This window comes from Quercus lobata, chromosome 8 (genome assembly GCF_001633185.2).
Source record: "Quercus lobata isolate SW786 chromosome 8, ValleyOak3.0 Primary Assembly, whole genome shotgun sequence".
Taxonomy (NCBI): Eukaryota; Viridiplantae; Streptophyta; class Magnoliopsida; order Fagales; family Fagaceae; genus Quercus; species Quercus lobata.
The window spans coordinates 50809424-50828385 of record NC_044911.1 but is presented as its reverse complement, the minus strand read 5'-3'; the positions used below and the strand labels follow the sequence as shown (position 1 = coordinate 50828385).

Sequence of the window (18962 nt, the reverse complement as noted above, 5' to 3'; positions counted from 1 at the left end):
AAAGTTTAAAAAGTAAGTTGTTATTAATTCTCATCTGGACCTATTAGTGACATTATATTTTTCCCTACCATTAACAACTTGTCATGCAGACTTTATTGTGAAATTTTTGAAAAAATATTGTGTCCATAACTTGCATTAAGAGAGGTAATTAAAACATATATATATTTATATATATCTTGTCTTTTTTGGTAATTTACATCTCAAACCGCCACTTTTATAAGTATTAGCCAAATACTTAACTTTGTCAAAAAGCATTTTTTGATAGTTTTTCCCAAACATGCTACTTTAAAAAAAAAAAAAAAAAAAAAAAAGCTCAGTTTCATATTTTACTTTTTAAAACTTCCACTTTTTCCAAAAGAACTGTTTGAAAAAGCTGAACCAAACTCACTTTAGTAGAACTAATAGATTGTGGTTTTTTTTTAGTTTCAACTTACGCATATGCAAGTAACAATAATATGCAAGTATTATAAAAGATTTAATTGCTTGAGTTCAAATCATCTCCTTCATTAATAAATAAGGAGTTATAAAAAAAAATTAGAAAGGTTTTTATTGATAATCTTAATTAAAGATATTATATATAAGGACAAATATACAAAATTATGCATGTTATATTATAATAATCATTCATTTAGTTAGAAAATAATTCTAAAATTATGTAATAATAACTCATTTAGTTATAATTTCTCAAAAAAATATATAAAGAAAATTTAGGATTAAAGCCATGCAACGCATGGAACTTTCACTAGTATTTTTTTATAAATTTAAGCATTATAAAATATTTCGTCCATACTTTAAGGGTATCATTTGATTCATGTTGATGACTCGAATAATGTTGTGTGGTTTTTAATGGGAGATTTTCTGAGGCTTAGTCCATGGAGTGGAGGCTTGGTTCGACAAGCCTAAGCTGGAGCACTCATGGACAAGCCTCTTGGGGGTCCGGGGGCAACGCCCTCGGAAAAAATTTTATGAGAAAACAATGAACAGTTTTACTTAATGTAGAAATTAAATTCATATTTTGAAATTAAAATCTCTATATTTTACAATGCTTCTTGTAAGGGCGGATTTTGGGGCCCAAGCCCAGCGTGCGAGCGATTCTGGCCCAAAGGACCCTCAACAATGAATTTGTAGAGAGTGGGCTTGAAAGGTATGACCTTAGGCATAGGTGAGCGGTTTGGTCATAGTTCCTATGGGAAAATGCTGTATGGGCGGGCTTGGCTTCTCTAGCTAAACCCCCCATTAGCGAGGCCCCCCCAGCTTTGTTTTCTTCTCCTTTTATACTGGTGTTCCATTCTCCTTTTTGCGTCCACGTGTTAATTTTTCCTTTTTGGGGAACAGTCCTGTCCAGTCGACCCACACCTAGAGTGGTTGGGAGTTGCTGGAAAAGGCGCATGGGCATGGATTTGAGTATGGGCTTGTCAGACGCCGAATTCCATGTTACTGTGTTGGCGGCTTTTTTCTTGCCCTGTCCCTATACTTAGTTCGTTCCTTTATTTGGGCATTTAGTGAAGTGCCGAGCAGGAGGTCGTCCTCGGCAATTGCTCTCCTCGGCTTGGGCCGTGGACCTTAAGATAAGCTGGGCCTGGGCCAGGGCCACAATTTCTTTGGCCCCACACTTCTATTTAAATAAATAAAAACATAAAAAAAGCTACTTATTTTTATGTTTATGTTTATTTGTCAATAAGCCCCAAAAAAAAAAAAAGTTATAAGGAACTCGAGTTCCTTACAAGGTACTCGAGCTCACCAAGCTCGAGTACCTTGGAAATAAAATTAAAAAAAAAAAAATAGCATTTTAATGGTACTCGAGCATGGTATACTCGAGTATTATGTTGCATGGTACTCGAGTTTACCATGCTCGAGTACCACATAATTTTTTTTAATGGCCCAATTTCCACCTCAGCAGTGCCACGGTGGCAAAACTTCTAGGAACTCGAGTTTAAGAAACTCGAGTTCCATAAAAAGTGGTATTTCTCTATATAGTTCCGAAACAGTATTTTTTTACAAAATATTTCAAAAATTTGTGGTATTTGGCCATTTTGGCCGTAATATTGGTTTTAAAGTTAAACGACGCCGTGGAAGAGCATTTTAAAACCCTGGTTCTGGTATTTGAAGTCCGAACTCAACGCCACGAAAAGCTTAAACCCTTCAAAACCAATCAAACGCACAGAGAGAGAGAGAGAGAGAGAGACTCAGTCACGCTCACTCACACAGCCATGGCTACCCAACAAGAAGAAGAAGAAGCCAAACTCGAACGGTTTCTCCAGTGGTTACAGGTTTCCATTTTCCTTTATTCTCGTCTTCTTCCCCCCCCCCCCCCCCCCAAAAAAAAAACCATAATTTGCTAATAAATTGGGAATTGAATTGAATTTCAGGTGAACGGAGTTGAACTACGTGGTTGCAAGATTAAGCACTGTGATTCTAAAGGCTTTGGTATTTTCTCGGCCGCCAATCAAGCTTCTGATGGTAACTCACACAACTGTCCCATTAACTTTCTGCTGCTTAATTTGTAATTGTAATGTAATACTGATAAATTTCTGGATGTCCCAAAAACTTAAGCTCACTTTAACGATAATTATGACAAATACACAGTCACACAGACATTTTTTTATATTGTTATTCTACTCTCTTTGCTGAGGAAATGTATGAAAACGAATTGATTATGGAACAGAAAGTGGATTTTTCAATGTGGCAATGTTGATTTAATGGGACCCAGATGGTGAAAACTGGATTTTGAGGTGCAAAATTTGGTGGGGTATCTTGGTTTGCTTCCTGGAGTAAACATTTTGCTTGAATTGCTCATAGAAGCAAGGAAATTGGTTGTTGGATAATAATTATAATGAATCATTGCCCATTTTTTTTCCTCATTTGAAGAGTGACAAAATTATTTGAGTTGTTGTTGATTAGGAAAAAAAAATCTTAAATCCCATGTGCAAGAGTATTGTGTATGTGATGAGAAGTTTTATCAAAATATTGAGCGATTATGTCGGTCAAATAGTTTATACTCCAGGGTAAGCATTTACTAGTGGAACTGTTTCTTTCAACTCTTTTCCGTAGCCATCCATAGAAGGAGATTTTGAATAAATAAAAAAATTGATTTTGAAAATAATTTCAGGTGTTCTATTAGTTGTTCCACTTGATTTAGCAATAACTCCTATGAGAGTGTTGCAAGATTCTCTTCTTGGACCAGAATGCAGAGCAATGTTTGAAGAAGGAGAAGTAGATGACAGGTTCCTGATGAATTTGTTTCTAACCTTGGAGCGCCTCCGTAAAAATTCTTCATGGAAGCCGTATGTATAAAGTGCACATTTTTTTTGAATCCTCAATTATTTTTTTCCCCCCTTTTTAGTGGTTGAATTCATTTGGGGTGGGTGATTGTATCAGGTACCTTGATATGCTTCCAACCAGTTTTGGGAATCCACTTTGGTTTACTGATGATGAGCTATTGGAGCTAAAGGGAACCACGTTGTATCGGGCCACCGAATTGCAGGTAAAATGATTTTTGGGTACATCTCCATGTCCCATGGATGCCAATTAGGTGTTGTTAAAATCGCACTTAAGTGCTCTAAAAGTGAAAACCGAAAAGCATCAGCTGAAGTTCTTTTAAGCATTTTTCACCTAGAGAAGTGAATTTCAAAAAAGTGCGCCTAAAGCGTGCTTTTTAAACAAGCTAAAAATTTTGGGGGGGGGGGGGGGGGGGGTGTGTGTTAAGATAAATGGATAAACCATTAGATCTTAACTCTATTTATATGGGCCCTTGATTTGTTATACAAATACCAATCTTACAATGTGATATGCTACACAAAATTCAACCCCTCATAATAAATTCTAGAAGAGGAGGAAAATGTCTTACCCATAGCACAAGGCTCTTGCTTTTGTGGAGTATGGGAGATGTGGTTAATAGGCAATCTTACCTCCAATTTTTGGAGGGGCTGATTTTTGCATTCAAGTCTGCGACACATCGTTTGGGTAGCAGGCACTTGCAAGGTCTGATCTCTAGTATTTATATTCAAAGGGACTACACAATCCACATAGCACCAGCACCAGGATTTTATATTCAGTAGTAGTTGAACACATGATTTCCTTTAGTTATGCTAGTCTTAAACTCATTATCAAATAGCAGTTATACGACATTATATAAATGCTATGCTTAAATTTTATATGATTAGTAGATCACTTGCATGCCACTCATTAGTAGCTGAACATATGATTAACTTTAGTTATGCTAGCCTTACTCTCATTATTCAATATTTTTATAGCAAATTGTATAAAATGCTATGTTTAAAATTTTAAATGATTAGTTAATCACTTGACTGACATATTGTCCATTATTATTTTCTTTTTTCAAATTCACCACATTATTTTGAAAAATTGCATGCTTTACTTCAATTAGGCATGCACTTGCAATTCCCACTTAGCATTTCTAACATTATACCAAATGGCTAGATCTTTTTATTTTTATTTTAGACATCGGTGGAATCCGTTAATCCAAAATGATCTCATCTAAGAAAATGGATGTTATTTCTATGCAATTATCACTATCAAAAATTGCTCTAAGCTTTAGCTCAAAAGCCGCTTCCTCCGCTTGTAAGAGCAAGGTGGGGGGGTGAGGTTGTGGGTTCAAGACCCACTGTATGTGTGTATAATTTATCGATAAAGAAAAAAATACTATCAAAAACCTTGATCATTAGTAATTTTATGGCCCCTTTTAACATGATAGATTTGTAAAGATAATCATGTTTAAAACACAGTGATACATTTCTCTTGCATGTTATTCTGACATGTCCATGGTGGTGCTTATACATTCAGTTTACTTCTGATTTGACATGTACAATCTATGGAACTGACACTTTCACTTATAAAGGCAACTCTCTCATCATAATAGTTAAATATAGTTTGTTGATATTTACAAGGGAATGTCGATCTATATGCTTTCTCTTGTTTCTTATTCCACCTTTTATGTTAACAAGTAGTAAATCTTACCAAAAACCGTTCTATGTATCCTAAACAACCATTCTGTATTTGTCTGGCTTGATATGATTTCTTGGTGTCACCTATCAACATCTTATTTTTGATTAAGTAGGCTTTCTGAATTTCCCCATACAGCATATGTGACTAAATATAGGTTTAAGTGCAGAAGAAAAAGTTGCAGACTTTATATGATGACAAAGTGAAGCCATTAGTGAAGAAACTTTTAACACTTGATGGGGATTCAGAAAGGTTTGTGGTCATTTATATTATTGGAAGTACATTAATAGGTTTAATCCAGTCCTTGGGCATTAGTGGTTTATCATACCAACTTATATACATTTAATCTAGATTTTCTGCACAGTGAATTATTTGATTTATATATCATTAATATAACTCACTAGGTGCATATGTAACAACTAGTTAAAAAATCATTAACATAACCTATGCCATGAATTAATTTTTTGTAACAACTAACCATTCATTCTTGATCGGTCAGCTGGATGAGGTTTATGTTTTGAGGACCCACACTCAGCTTTTTAAGGCATTATTCATTTTAATGAACTTCTGAATGTTTAGCCCTTAAGAAAGTTAATATACCTAGACAGCAGGTGTATGTTTCCCATGTACTTCGTTTGGATCCATTCTTTTTGCACTTTTAATGAATTTTGTTACTTACTAAGAATAACCCTACACAACAGGTCTTTTTGAGCTTGTTAATTTAATTTAATATTATAAGTATACTTTTATTCAAATAAATTAAGAAGAGATAAATTGAAAGTTACACTGTCAAATCTAGAGTATCTAGGAATCTATAATATGACAAGACCTATTTCCCAAAGCATTCATCTAGCCATACAATATATTTTGCCTAATGAATTGGTTTGGATGATTGATGCCATCTAAAGTTTGATTGTTCTGATGACCCCAAATTGTCCAAAAAGACATGGGTACTTCGTTCCAAGCTTTAGAATGTCTATGATGATGAAATCTCCCTTCCTAACAGCTTAGCGTTTAAGCCATTGTCTTTGGCATAACCCTAGCAACTTCAAATAGGGTAAAGACGAATGCTCAAACATCCTATGCCTCCATACAATGAAGCAAAAGATGATTAACTGACTCCCCGCTACTCTTGCACATGTTACACCAATCAATGATCTTAAGTTGCATTTTTGAAGATTGTGAACAGAGGAAAAGAATTCATGTGGCCAACCCAATCTAATCTATTGAGGATCTATAGTTGACCCCAAATTTCGGAACTAAGTCTTTGTTGTTGACTAGAGAAAATCAATGAGCAATGTGTTTGTACTACAACATAGACTCTAGACATGGTATAATTAGGAATCACGGGTGTACTTGGCAAGCCTTATTTAGTCATCTTCATTGAGTATTTGACTTTTTGCTGATGTGCATGTTGATGTTCATCATCCAATAAGTTGGTTTCTGGATTAGGTGGCAGATATGCCCATTCTATCTCTAAATTGGAGGCCAACCAAGAACGTATGTGCTTCAAAAATCAAAATAATTAGATTGTATTTATGTCAAGCAAGTTGCACTCAAATATTACAGTTACATTGCAATTAAATCATTTCAACTGTGCTAACAAACAAAGAAGGCAAAGGAAAAAAAAAAAAAACTCTTGCTAGTTTCTGCTGTTTCATGCTGAGGGACTTGAAGAGAAGTTATGAAATGTATTTATATGCACTGCCCCTTTTGAATGTCAATGTTAATATTGATCCATTGATATGGTTGCCTGTAAGCTTTAGAAATGTAGGCTTGCATGTTGTTTTTATAGCCACTTTCAGTTCATGATCTTTTATGTTTAGGTAAATTTGATTACTACTTACTTGGGCGTTTAGCAGCTTTTTCTTATATTTCTTATCACTTAGGAATAATGAGCTATCTAAAATGACACATTTAATGAGTTCAGAATAATGAAGCACGCATGCACACACACACACACACACACATTAAATATTTCATTTATTTCTAATAGTTAAACTTATACTATTCTTGTTGCTTCATTTTCCAGCGAGGTGTGCTTTGAAGATTTCCTTTGGTATGTATCTTCTTATTGAACTGTTCTTATTATCTTTTGTCATCTAGCGAATCCTCTCCTTAATTATGTCTGTTTATAGTGACTTATCAAAAAAAATTGTCTGTTTATAGTGTTTTAAAATTTAAATTTTTTAACATTGCACAATCATCATGGTGCTAGGGCAAATTCTGTATTTTGGACTCGTGCTTTGAACATTCCTTTGCCACATTCCTATGTATTTCCACAAACTCAAGAAGAAGACAGTAACTTTGCAACTACCAAAGATTCTGAGCTTTGCACTAATTATATTTCCAGTGGAGAGAATGAAAAAGGTAAGGTTATCTTTTCCTCTTATCATTGTCCATGAATCCTTTCTTCTGACTCATTTATAACGAGTTTAACAATGTGCTGGGTGGCAGATCTATTCTTTATTGAATGTAACATGATCTTTTGAACTAATACCAGGACCTTCTCATATCAGGATGTAGGGTCCAGAATGTAGATAGCCAAGTCAACGGAGTGACATCCACAGCAATACAAGGAGAAACCATCTGGGTGGAGGGTCTTGTCCCTGGCATTGACTTTTGCAACCATGGTATACCATTCGTCCACAATTCTAAAATTATCTAGTTTTTTGTTAGTTCTTTTGTTTTCAATCCCTTTTCTTTTGGCAGTGGTGTTTTTCCTATATTGGTGATTTCCTTCATTTTGCTTTATAATTTTATAAATTCTTACAACCTTAATCCAAGGGTATGTTATTGTCTATTTTTTTTTTTTTTGATAAGTTGTTATTGTCTAATTTATAATTTCTACCCTGCTGGCGTATTACTTCTTTCTGTATGGAACTAACTTTAAGCATTAATTTATGGATCCACTGTGAAGCTTTATACCTAGATGAGTGTTAGAACCTAGAAATCACTTCTTGCTCGGACATTCAATTAAGGCATAATCTGTTCAAAAATCACAAACTTTTGGACAAATAGTTGCGTTTTGAAACAATAAGAATAGTTCTTACTATCCAAAAAAAAACAAATCTCTCTTACATTTTTTTGCTTGTTTTACTTTTATAAATTGGGTTTGGGTTGTAAAATTAATATATGTATCTGTAACTTACTGGCTGAAAATATGGCCACCCAGATTTGAAGGCAGCAGCAACTTGGGAAGTTGACAGAACAGGATCAATAACTGGAGTTCCTTTCTCTATGTACCTTCTATCTGGTAGTCCTCCTCCTGATTTTTTAGTAGGTTTTATCATTATATGGGTGTTAAGTTTAGATATTGAGCTCCGATGATAGTTTCCTGCAGCTAGAACAGTTGCTAATGATCTCTTAATTAGTTGTTTCCGTTCATTAGCTTATATTTAATTAGCTGGGAGTGTGACTAATCCTATGTTCTTTGTCCCAACTGGACAGCTGAACAAAGTCTCTTTGAAACCGAGAGAGAGATTTCCATTAGCTACGGTAACAAAGGAAATGAGGTATGTTGTATTTTCTTATAGAGGAAATCTTATTATTGAAGAAAGGGGGGGGGGGGGGGAGAGAGAGAGAGAGAGAGAGAGGAGAGGAAACAACTAAAACTTTCTTGCTTGTGTGTTTTCTGTGAGTATCTGTTAACCATGACTGGTATCACTAGCCATTTGATATCTCTTGATGAGTTATGTATTTTTTCTACAATGGTTGCCTTTTTCCTTGTTTTTACCAATGGTATGGAATGACACTCAACATTAATGTATATTATAGAAACATCTGTGCAAAATGCATGGAATACTTCTTGCATGAAAGTATGAAATTTCTTTTTGACCACTTCATCATATGCTTTTTACTATGTTTCATGAGAGCTTTTGCATATTACACTTTGCTTTGACTTGGCCATGGCATGTTCATTTATGAAAGCTGATTTTTTGAATCAATTTATTCTATGAAAGAAAGCCTCACTCAAAATATTTGTGTTCTGCTGCACTGATTTTGTTTTTGCTAGTCTGTTCTTTCTGGGCATTACATCATGTTTATTAATTTAATAGAATGTCAACCTCAATGTGTCTATGCCAATCCACATATCACACTCACTTCTCTGTCAAATGAAAAAATTACCATTGAAAATTCATTTCTTGCTTTCTTGTTCTTACTATTCACGCGTTTTGGCGATTGAAAATCATCCAACAGTCATTGGCCCCAGTTGCTGGAGATTCATATCAATTTAAGCAACTGTAGACTGTAGAGCTTTGTCAACTTTCTAATACAAATCTGTTACCTTGAATTTGATGCAGGAACTACTTTATTTGTATGGATTTGTCATTGATAATAATCCCGATGACTATCTCATGGTAATGCCATAAAGCGACATATGGCTTTTGTTAAATTAAGTTCTTTCAATTTATTGTGGTGATACCATTTCAAACTCAACTTGAAGAAATTTTATCTCGACCATTTGGTTTGGTGTTGTCTATGTGGATCCTCCTTGTGTTCTTTTGCTCTATGTACGGCCATGTATAGTATTAAATCTCAAATTTGCAAATTATTATGAGCTATCAGGACTTGGTGCATACATCATTAATGTCTTGATGACTACACAGGTCCATTACCCCATGGAGGCAATCCATAGTGTTCCCTTTTCTGATTCGAAGGTCCAGCTGCTTGAAGCACAGGTCGGGTATAATCCGTTCTTGATTTTGTGGTATATGGTTTCACATTAATATATCATCTGTATGACTCATCAATTTTTCAGTGGATGCATCATCCACAGAAAGTGCTCTTCCAGACTGCTTTAATTATCCTCCAAAATAGAATTTGCCTTATCAACAAATCTAGTTTGTGATTACAGAAGGCTGAACTGAGGTGTCTGTTGCCTAGAAGTTTGCTGGATCGTGGATTTTTTTCAGAATGCACAGCAAAAATTGAAGGGAATGATAAATGTGAGGATCAAGTTCGCAGTCACAGTTGGAGTGGTCAGCGCAAGATGCCCTCTTACTTAAACAAGCTGGTTTTTCCCGATAACTTTTTAACTGCCTTGAGGACCATAGCCTTGCAGGAAGATGAGATTTTTCAGGTTTCATCGATGCTGGAAGAGGTGCGGCTTCTTTAATATAATTTTTCCTTCCACTGGATACCTGACCTTCTTATACCTCTGGCTAAGTGGATATAAATAGCTTTCCAGCTATGCTTCTTTGTCAAGAATCTTCAATATTATCGGTAAAAAAAAAAAAAAAAAAAAAATTCAATATTACGAATGCAGTTGATAAAATTATGAATGCACTTAATAGATTTACAATTTAAGACACGTATACCTTCTTTAGGTCACTTTGGGGCATACTTGGTTCTATGTGTCAGTCACCAATGTTGTCTCCTAAACTTATAATTATATTGGGATTAGTTTATCCTTGCTCTGCCTGGTCAAATGTTGAGAAGTGTTTTGTAAAGTGAAGATCAGACCATAGGGGAAACGGAACCCTACAATATGGACAAAGTTTGGCTAATGGCTACAACTCCAAACAATATATTTTTATTGGATGTAAATTTTAACAAAAATCCACCATTAGATAACATTTTCTTCTTGTATCTTACATACTTGCAAAATTTCCAAAAAATCAAAAATTAATAGCTATGTTATCAATCATATGTTTAAATTTCAAGTTTTTGTAGTCTAAAATTATGCATAAAAAATAAGTTTATGGATTGAATAATAAATAACATCCGATTGACACAAAATTTGACATGTGTGTAAAGAACATGCAATCCAGTTGTTAGGTTTTCAAAATATGTAACTATGTTAATTTTTTTAGTGGGAGTTGTTGCCATTGTTTGTAGCCAAACTTTGTCCCTGCAATATTAAGCCACTTTGGGGCAATATTCTTAATTGTAAGGTATAGGCTATTAAAGATGAATTTTAAACGTAGAGTTGTATCAGGATCCAATTAGACAACCCTTTCTTTTTTGTGGTGAATTTATTAGTAGAGTTCAATGAAGAGAAGAGCAAATTGAAGTGGTAAAGTCCTGCAATCAAAGTTTCCAACTGCTGTGCAGCACAAAGTTATGAGAAAACTGAAAGTAGAAAAACTTGGTAGACTCCGTTGTGTATATAATACATTACTCTATCTTTCGTGTTGAGAACATAGTAATATTTTTGGAAAATAGAATGCACAAGTAGAGGTGAAATTTAAGGATCCTTGTAGTAAATTGTATATATAATTAGTATAAAATATCATTGGATTCTAATATTGCTATTTAGGGTCTATCTGAGATTTGCTTATTTTGCTGAAACTGAAAACTTTTTGTTGAAAGTACTGTAGATAAAGGTAAAAGTTAACTGAAACAGTACAGTATGACCCATGAATAGTACTAAAAAGTGCAGTGAGACTCATAAATAGTAGCAAAAATAAGCTGAATAGTAAAATAAGCTGGCTTTCTAATTAGTAGCCAAACGCACTGTTGGAAATTAGAACTTGTTCAGTTTAACCATGACCTATATTGATATTGGACAAAATATCGGAGGACTTCTGAAACTCTAAATTATGAACAGATGAAGTGAGACTTGGCAGTTTGTTTTTTATATTATCAATTTACATTTTTCTTTTCCTAAGTTCATCACTTGTGCTTTTATTTTCTTAAAAGTGATTTGTTCTAGAAGTGTCATAGATAGTTTGATGATGAGTGAAGTTATAATTTTATCTGCTAGCTGCCTTTAAAAGATAAATGTTAAATGATAACATATGTTGAGGTATTTTTGGTGGTGAATTGAAGGGATTGAAATCCTTTCATTTGCGATTAAAATTTTCACAAATCTAATGGTTTATTACTTTTTAAAAAAAAAATCTCATTCCATCATATAAGAAATGATAATTGAGTTTAAGTGATATGACACCACTATGCTTTTAGATTCTTGAAGAACTAAATCTTTGTTGTAATATGGACCCTCTCTGTTTTAATAACAAATAGAGAGGATCCTAAAACAAATTGAATGCTGTTAGTTATTTAAAGAAAATTGAATGTGGTGTAATAACTTTGGTCATCTTAATATGATTGTTTATACCATAAACTATTTTTCAAAAAACATGCAGATGTCAATATAAGCAATCTCCTCAAACTGCTTTATCGAAAGTTAATTTGCAAATCTTTGTGCTTTGGTGATAGTTTTACTTATTTATAAATCGTTGGTATATATTCATATTGACAGAAATTTGTTATTTTAGAGCCAAAGGAATCCTCCCCTGGTTCAATCTTTTAATTTATTTTTTCCTCTAGTTCTTGACCCTTAGTTGAATCTATTGTTTTTTTGTGAAGCTTGTTGGATCTGGTAGGGAGAGGCAACCATCTGACACAGAAGTCTGTGCAGCAATATGGGAGGCTTGTGGTGATTCTGGAGCTCTACAATTGCTTGTTGATCTTCTCCAGATGAAGTAAACCCTGGAGTCCTTATCTTTTAAATATTAATTTGCTGATAACTCCAGCATTGTAAATATGACTAGTATTTAGTTGTATTTAATTTATCACTCCGCTTGCTTTAACTTGCCTGAGACTATGATTTCTCTGTATTTCAGGATGGTAGATCTTGAAGAGAATTCTGGAGCGGAGGACTGTGACATTGAACTTCTTAAAGAAGTCAATACTACTGAAAGCCAGGAGCTGCAAACACCAATGTATGAAAAAAATTGAATTATCATCTTTTTGTCTTGATGAATGTCTTCTAAGTTGTCAATGAAGTCTAACTTAAATGGCAGGTCCTTCTACCATAAATTTGGGTGGAGGGTACTTACAAAGAAAATAAAATTGAGTTAAGAGTGAGGTTGTGGGTACAAAACTCAGTGTGTGTGTGCAAGAAAAATACTAATTTTTAATACTTAGATATGCTAAAGCAGGAAATGCACCAATGGCCTTGGAATAAGTTTCAATGCTAATCATATGTAGTAATTTAAAAATGATCATATTCTCAAGGTGAAAGAATGTTGAAAATTCAATGTAGGCCTTATTTGTTTGCTGAATATCCAACTAGAAATGCATACATTAACCTTCATCCATTTGATCTTTTTTTGAAGTATCTAATGTACTTTTCTTGTGCATCCTCTACAGCAAAGAGTCAGATGGCTTAACCCAACAGAAGTTGAGTAAAAACAGGAGGTCTAGTATAATATATAGACGAGGGCAAAAGCAACTGACTCGTTTATTTCTGAAGGAAGCAGAGCACGCATTGCAATTAGCACTTAGTGAAAGAAACTAGATGTTAATCAATTTCCACATATTGTATAAGAACTAGTTTCACAGCTTTTATTTATTTATTTTAATGTGCCTCTGTCTCAAGATGGAGTCTTAGCACCTTGCAATTACTCTATCTTCCTCTTTTCTGATTCAATAAGTTTTAAGGGGCAAAGTTTTACAGCTGAGATGAAATTATTGTTTATAGGGGTTTCTTGATTATTATTATTATTATTACTATTATTTTTTAATACTGGAATTTGTGTTAACTTTGTTTTTTTTATTTCAAAATTTTATTATTGACCTCTTTTTTCTAATCAAATATTCTCATTTTAATCACAAATGTTATATTTGTGTTAGCATTTGATTTTAGTGTTTGAAAAAGAGAGGACATTAAAACAGAGACAAAACAATACAATAAATGAGCGCTACTGGTGAGTGTGAGGTGTGCACTGTGCAGTGGTGCTACAGTGTACTCAACCTGTTGAATCAAACAAGAAAAATAGAATCTCATGCTCTCTGTCTTTGCAGGTTCAACAAAAATTAATAAGCAAAACAGCAATACACTGTACATCACGTTTTTTTTTTTCCCTCTAAAAACCAAAGTTTTTATTAAGAAAAAAAGAAAGCTAAACAACGGCAAATTGAAGAAAAAAAATTCACAAGCTACGACAAAGATTTCTTGAGCTAAGAGATTTCTTCATTAAAAAAGAACAAAAAAGAAAGAGAAGATATTTTCATGTTTCTGGACTTTCGAATTGCAATTGCTGGATCGGGCCTATGAACGGTGTGGCGCAGATTCTTGAGCTATTACTTCTCTTACAAAAAACTCATGCTGCTTAATTAAGCCCTTGAGACGCTTGTTGAGGTCTTGGACCGTCGATCTATCCTTCAGATCTTCTTCCATGCATCATTTTTGCAAATGATCTACTCTATCGTCAAATGGGCTTTCGTCTTCTTTGCTCCAAGAATTGTTTTTACTTTCTTGAAAGTTTTTGAAACTTTAGCTTTGCCCTTTAGCAACACACCACGTTATTTCCTCCCTACCTCTATCCCTTGCTCTTTCTCCTTTTCTCCCTCTCAACTCATAGCAAAACGAAGAGAATCGTATGTTATAATGGAGGATGACATATTGCGATATGTCAAAAACGGAGTGAACATGAAGTCGTCCAAGCTCACGTAAGTATTGATAGCATCTCATCATTTAAGCTAAGGCTTAATCAGCCAAACAAGCCATCTTCAAGAATTACTCCGTTTCAGCCATTGTACTGTATCTTAAAATTGGTTGAAACAGGTGATAAGGAACAAGCATCCAAGATTCACTTCTTGGAAAAAGAGTGCAAAGAAAATATTTCTATGGCTACCGAAGGCTCAAACATTTTAAAAATGCATCTGTATTTCCCAACCGATAAAGGTTTTGCGATTATACTTTCAAGTTGCCGATTTTCATTATTTGTGCTAAGGAACTACCGAACATTTCGCAATGAATTTGAAGAATTCATAGTTGCCGTACATGAATGTCACACAAATTTTTTTAATATTTCTCTAAGAATGAAGGGCAGTCATGGGTTCTTCAAATCCATTGCGAAAAGCGCGTTAGTTTCTTAGCACAAACAATAAAAACTGGCAACTTGTAAGTATAATTGCAAAACCTTTGTCGGTTGGGAAACACACATGCACCTTCAAAATATTTGACCCTTTGGTAGCCATAGAAACATTTTCTTTGCATTCTTTTTCCAAGAAGTGAATCTTGGATGCTCGTTCCTTATCACCCGTTTCACCAATTTTAAGATACGATACAATGGCTGATACAGAGTAATTCTTGAAGTAGCTTGTTTGGTTGATTAAGCCTTAGCTTAAATGATGAGATACTATCAATACTTACGAGAACTTGGATGACTTCATAAGAGTTCATTCCGTTTTTGACATATCGCAATATGTCATCCTCCATTATAACATATGATTCTCTTCGTTTTGCTATAAGTTTGTATGAGTTGAGAGGGAGAAAAAGAGAGCAAGGGATAGAGGGAGGGAGGAAATAAGAGAATTGTGAGTGAGAGAGCAAAAGGTTAATCTGCGTGAGTAAGGGTCTGTTTGGTTTCCCCATCACTTAGTTTTCTTAACTCAGTTTTCAAAACTCATAACTAAAACTCAAAACTCATCACTCATAAATCAAATCCCACTTTCACTGAAAAACCCCAAAACTCCTGTTTGGTTTTAAAATTCAATCACATATCTCATCTTTTTAACTCAACTTTTTGTCAAAGCTGTGGACCCCACCCACTGACATTACACAGTGGTGAAACTATTTCCTATGCGCATGAACATACTTTTCTTATTTTCTTTTTTTCCTCTCCCTCATTTTATCCCATCAGAAAACCATCTTCTTCTTCCCTTGCCTCCCACATCAATGCACAAGCACAACAGAACATGTCCCCTTCTTCTTTTTGATCTTCCTTCATTTTTCAATTTTAGTTTCTTACCCACAATACCCATTTAACACACCTCTTTCTAAACCAAGTAATAGGACCCTACAAGAATAGCATATCTCAATTAGTAATAGGACTACATAAAGTGTTCAGCTAAAATATTCTCAAAGGCTGCTGCAAGTGCAAGGTATGGTGAATGCACGTTTTATATATATATATACAAGAATTCTTAAATGGCATTAGCATTACATAGGTGCAGAATTTTAGCCACAGGTTGTTACCTGAGATTGAACCTAGGTAATGAGTGGGAATAAATGACAACTCAATAGCTACGTTGAACCCAAACCAAACACTCACATTAGCTATATAAGTTTAAGTCTTGTTAATGGTTTAATTTTCAGTCTTGACTAAAAACTGTGAACTCAAGCAGTTATCCTCAGTAATGAGGAAGATGGTCCAACCACTAAAGCAACACTGCTATTCACGACAAATATTCCAATTGGAAACTAAAATTTAGTAAGATGGATTCATGTGGCATGTAAATTTGGGACCCCTTGTACTGGCCAATTTGGCATTATGATGATTTATAAGCAATTCTACTTTCAACTTGCATTTGAGAAGGAAATGGTATATTCTGTCATATAATTGAGAGTATTTAAGACTTTAACGGATTTTGATCATTATCTGTGGGGCCACTAAGTTTATATTATATTTATGAACATTGCCTTTGAAGCAGAATTGTGTTTTTGAAACAGATTTCTGTGTTTAAAAAAAATAGAGATGATGTTGGCAGTTTGCCTTCTCATTTTGAAAGTTTAGGACTACCATAATGAGCTATATGGATAGGACTATCTGATGCATTCTTAGGGGATTTTAGAAACTATTGACTGACCAATGGATAGGACTATATACTTCAAGATCTAGCTCACCACAGAAAGAAGCTACATGGTTTGGTCTCCTGCCACTGGTTGTGTAAAGATCAACTTTGGTTCATGAGCTATGATATCCCTGGTTGAAGGGAGACACTATCTACTTATGACATGGTAAATGGCAGCAAGATAGTGTTCTTTACACTAAATATGGTCAAAGAGCTTGTTCAATTACGTTTTGAATTGCACAATGTGAATTCAAGCACTAAAGCATATCTGAATCCAACAATAAGCCAACAACTCAGTGAACAAAGTTCAAAGATCAGCCATTTTGAAGGTTAATGAATTCCATTTCTTATTCCAATATTTATATGGTTAGTAAAGAAACTAGTTAACAGTACAAATCATAGTTTCTCAAAGTAGGTAATAGAACTCAGTATCATCAAATCATGTTCAACAAAATCATATATGCCCTATATTTAAAATGTTCTGCTCTAAGTCCTCTGCAGCAGTCAATTTAAACCTAATAAAAGGAGAGAGCTACATCAGGGAGGAGGAATTCTTGTTTCTTCTTAGATAGGCTAAATCCACTAAATAATAATAAAAGGAAAATAAAAAAAGAAAAGAAAAAGAGATAAGTTCCCTTCAATTTTTGAGAGTGAAGATAATCAGTGGGTTTTTATTATTTTTTTTTGTTTAACATATTTTTAATAATTGGTATGTGCTGTAACTGATGTGCAACCAGGGATTTCATCTTACGCTTAAACATATTTACCTAGGGCCCAAATCTGAAACTATGATGGAATCTTTAGTACGTCCTATAATTCTACTTATCCAATAAAGAAAAAAAAAGTATTCCCTATCAGACCATAACATCGTATTCAAGTAGTGAACTCTTTTGACTTCTAGATTGGGGTACTTGTTACTGGTGTGTTCAAGGTTTGATATCTTATTTGTTATAGATGATGAAAGAATCTCAAAAGGCAGGAAAATAAATTAAACAAATGGCAATTTCAGTTCATCAATTAAACAAATGGGTCACATAAATTCAAGACTCAAAAGGTCTGTACTCTACTAATTTCTTACATGCAATTTCATACCACAAGAAAGAAAGAAAGACCCACTTCAATAAAACACAAATAATGAAAAGAAAGACCCAGGTGCAGATGAATAAAACAGAAATTATAAAAAGAAAGAAAGATCGAAGATGAGTCCATGGAGAAAAACCCACTTCAACACACTCACCAATACCCGTGGGCAAAAATCAATAAAACAGAAATTATACCACAATGGTCATAGATAATGATGGAGAGGGAGATAGAGATAGAGATATACACCGCACCTGGGAGAAGATCACAGAAATGACTTCAAATGGTTTTTGCAACGGACAGAGCTCTAACTCGCTATTCCGGTTCCGATTCAGATGCAGAGAAATCGGTTGGGTTTCGTGCTTCGGTTTAGATCGCTGGAGGCCGAGATTTGATGGAGTAATGAAATGTGAGAGAAAACGGAGAGAGGGAAGTGAGAAAGAGGGAAAATTTTGGCTGAAATATTTTGAGGGAAGTGAGAAATGGTCTTCGCCCAAATTTGCAACGGTAATATCACATGATTCCCCGTGGTACACTGCAGGTTGAAGCTGTTTCACACCACCAACACGCGTGGCTGGTCTCCCTTTGTCTCTACCTGTGCACGTCCCACTAAGTACCATCTTTGTCTTCACTCTTCTTTTCTCTTTATTTATTTATTTATTTATTTTTATCAATCCCGAAATTGAGTTTGGATTTTTTTTGATAAACAAATTGAGTTTGGATATTGGGTTAAACGTTAGACTCCGTCTTCACTCTGTTTTACTTAATGTGAGATATTTTTTTTTTTTCAAATAAAATTTTAATTAGGGGGGGTCATTTGTGTTCGCGTATGTGTCAAGTCATGAGTATCTGACTATATGGGTCAACACTAACTCAACAAGTTTATTAAACGAGTCAAGATTTCTCAATCCAAACATGATTCATTTATTAAACGGGTTAATCGTGTCAACATGTTTATTAAAATGAAAAAAAAAAAACAAATAAATATTTTTAATATAAAATTGAGAACTAACTAGTAACTGCGTCACAAATAATTATTCAAAACTAAAAGCATATCTCAATATCACAAATAATCAATCACAATATATCAAAGAAAATAAACTACAACAACTAAGAAGTTTATATACCTAGGGCTTGAAGGATATATTGGTAAAATGTCATTTAATTAAACTGGTCAGATGGGCCAAACAGATTCCATGGGTTGAACACTAACCCTCTCCGTTTACTAAACAGGTCAGTCGTGTCAACTCGAATGTGACACGAATCCATTAAGCCTCAATCCATAACTTGCTAATTTCATATCGAGTCATGTCGGGTTCGTGGGTCGTATCTAATTTTGCCACCCTTAATTTTAATATGAGATACTGAAGTTGAAAATAATAAAAGAGTAA

General features: G+C 34.3%; 1 protein-coding gene across 2 annotated transcripts; it reads left to right on the top strand.

Moving 5' to 3' along the window:
- The first annotated feature begins 2102 nt into the window (after positions 1 to 2102).
- On the top strand, positions 2103 to 13407 carry LOC115955500 (ribosomal lysine N-methyltransferase set10). 2 transcript variants are annotated; one of them, XM_031073630.1, is made up of 16 exons: positions 2103 to 2270; positions 2370 to 2460; positions 3110 to 3284; positions 3379 to 3484; positions 5132 to 5214; positions 6995 to 7021; positions 7181 to 7332; positions 7482 to 7595; positions 8138 to 8218; positions 8413 to 8477; positions 9267 to 9323; positions 9573 to 9644; positions 9821 to 10066; positions 12277 to 12392; positions 12534 to 12632; positions 13063 to 13407. In XM_031073630.1, the coding sequence occupies exons 1-16, from the start codon at positions 2211 to 2213 to the stop codon at positions 13208 to 13210; spliced, it is 1692 nt and encodes a 563-aa protein (XP_030929490.1). In that variant the 5' UTR covers positions 2103 to 2210; the 3' UTR covers positions 13211 to 13407. The 2 variants fall into 2 exon arrangements, with proteins under 2 accessions (XP_030929490.1, XP_030929491.1); XM_031073631.1 differs by lacking the exon at positions 9267 to 9323.
- Positions 13408 to 18962: the final 5555 nt, after the last annotated feature.

Excerpts from the sequence above, each read along its gene's own strand:
- LOC115955500 (XM_031073630.1), top strand. The coding sequence starts at position 2,211 with ATGGCTACCCAACAAGAAGAAGAAGAAGCCAAACTCGAACGGTTTCTC. Across the intron at positions 3,485-5,131 it reads ATCGGGCCACCGAATTGCAG|AAGAAAAAGTTGCAGACTTT; the intron begins GTAAAATGATTT and ends GTTTAAGTGCAG. Across the intron at positions 10,067-12,276 it reads TTTCATCGATGCTGGAAGAG|CTTGTTGGATCTGGTAGGGA; the intron begins GTGCGGCTTCTT and ends TTTTTTGTGAAG.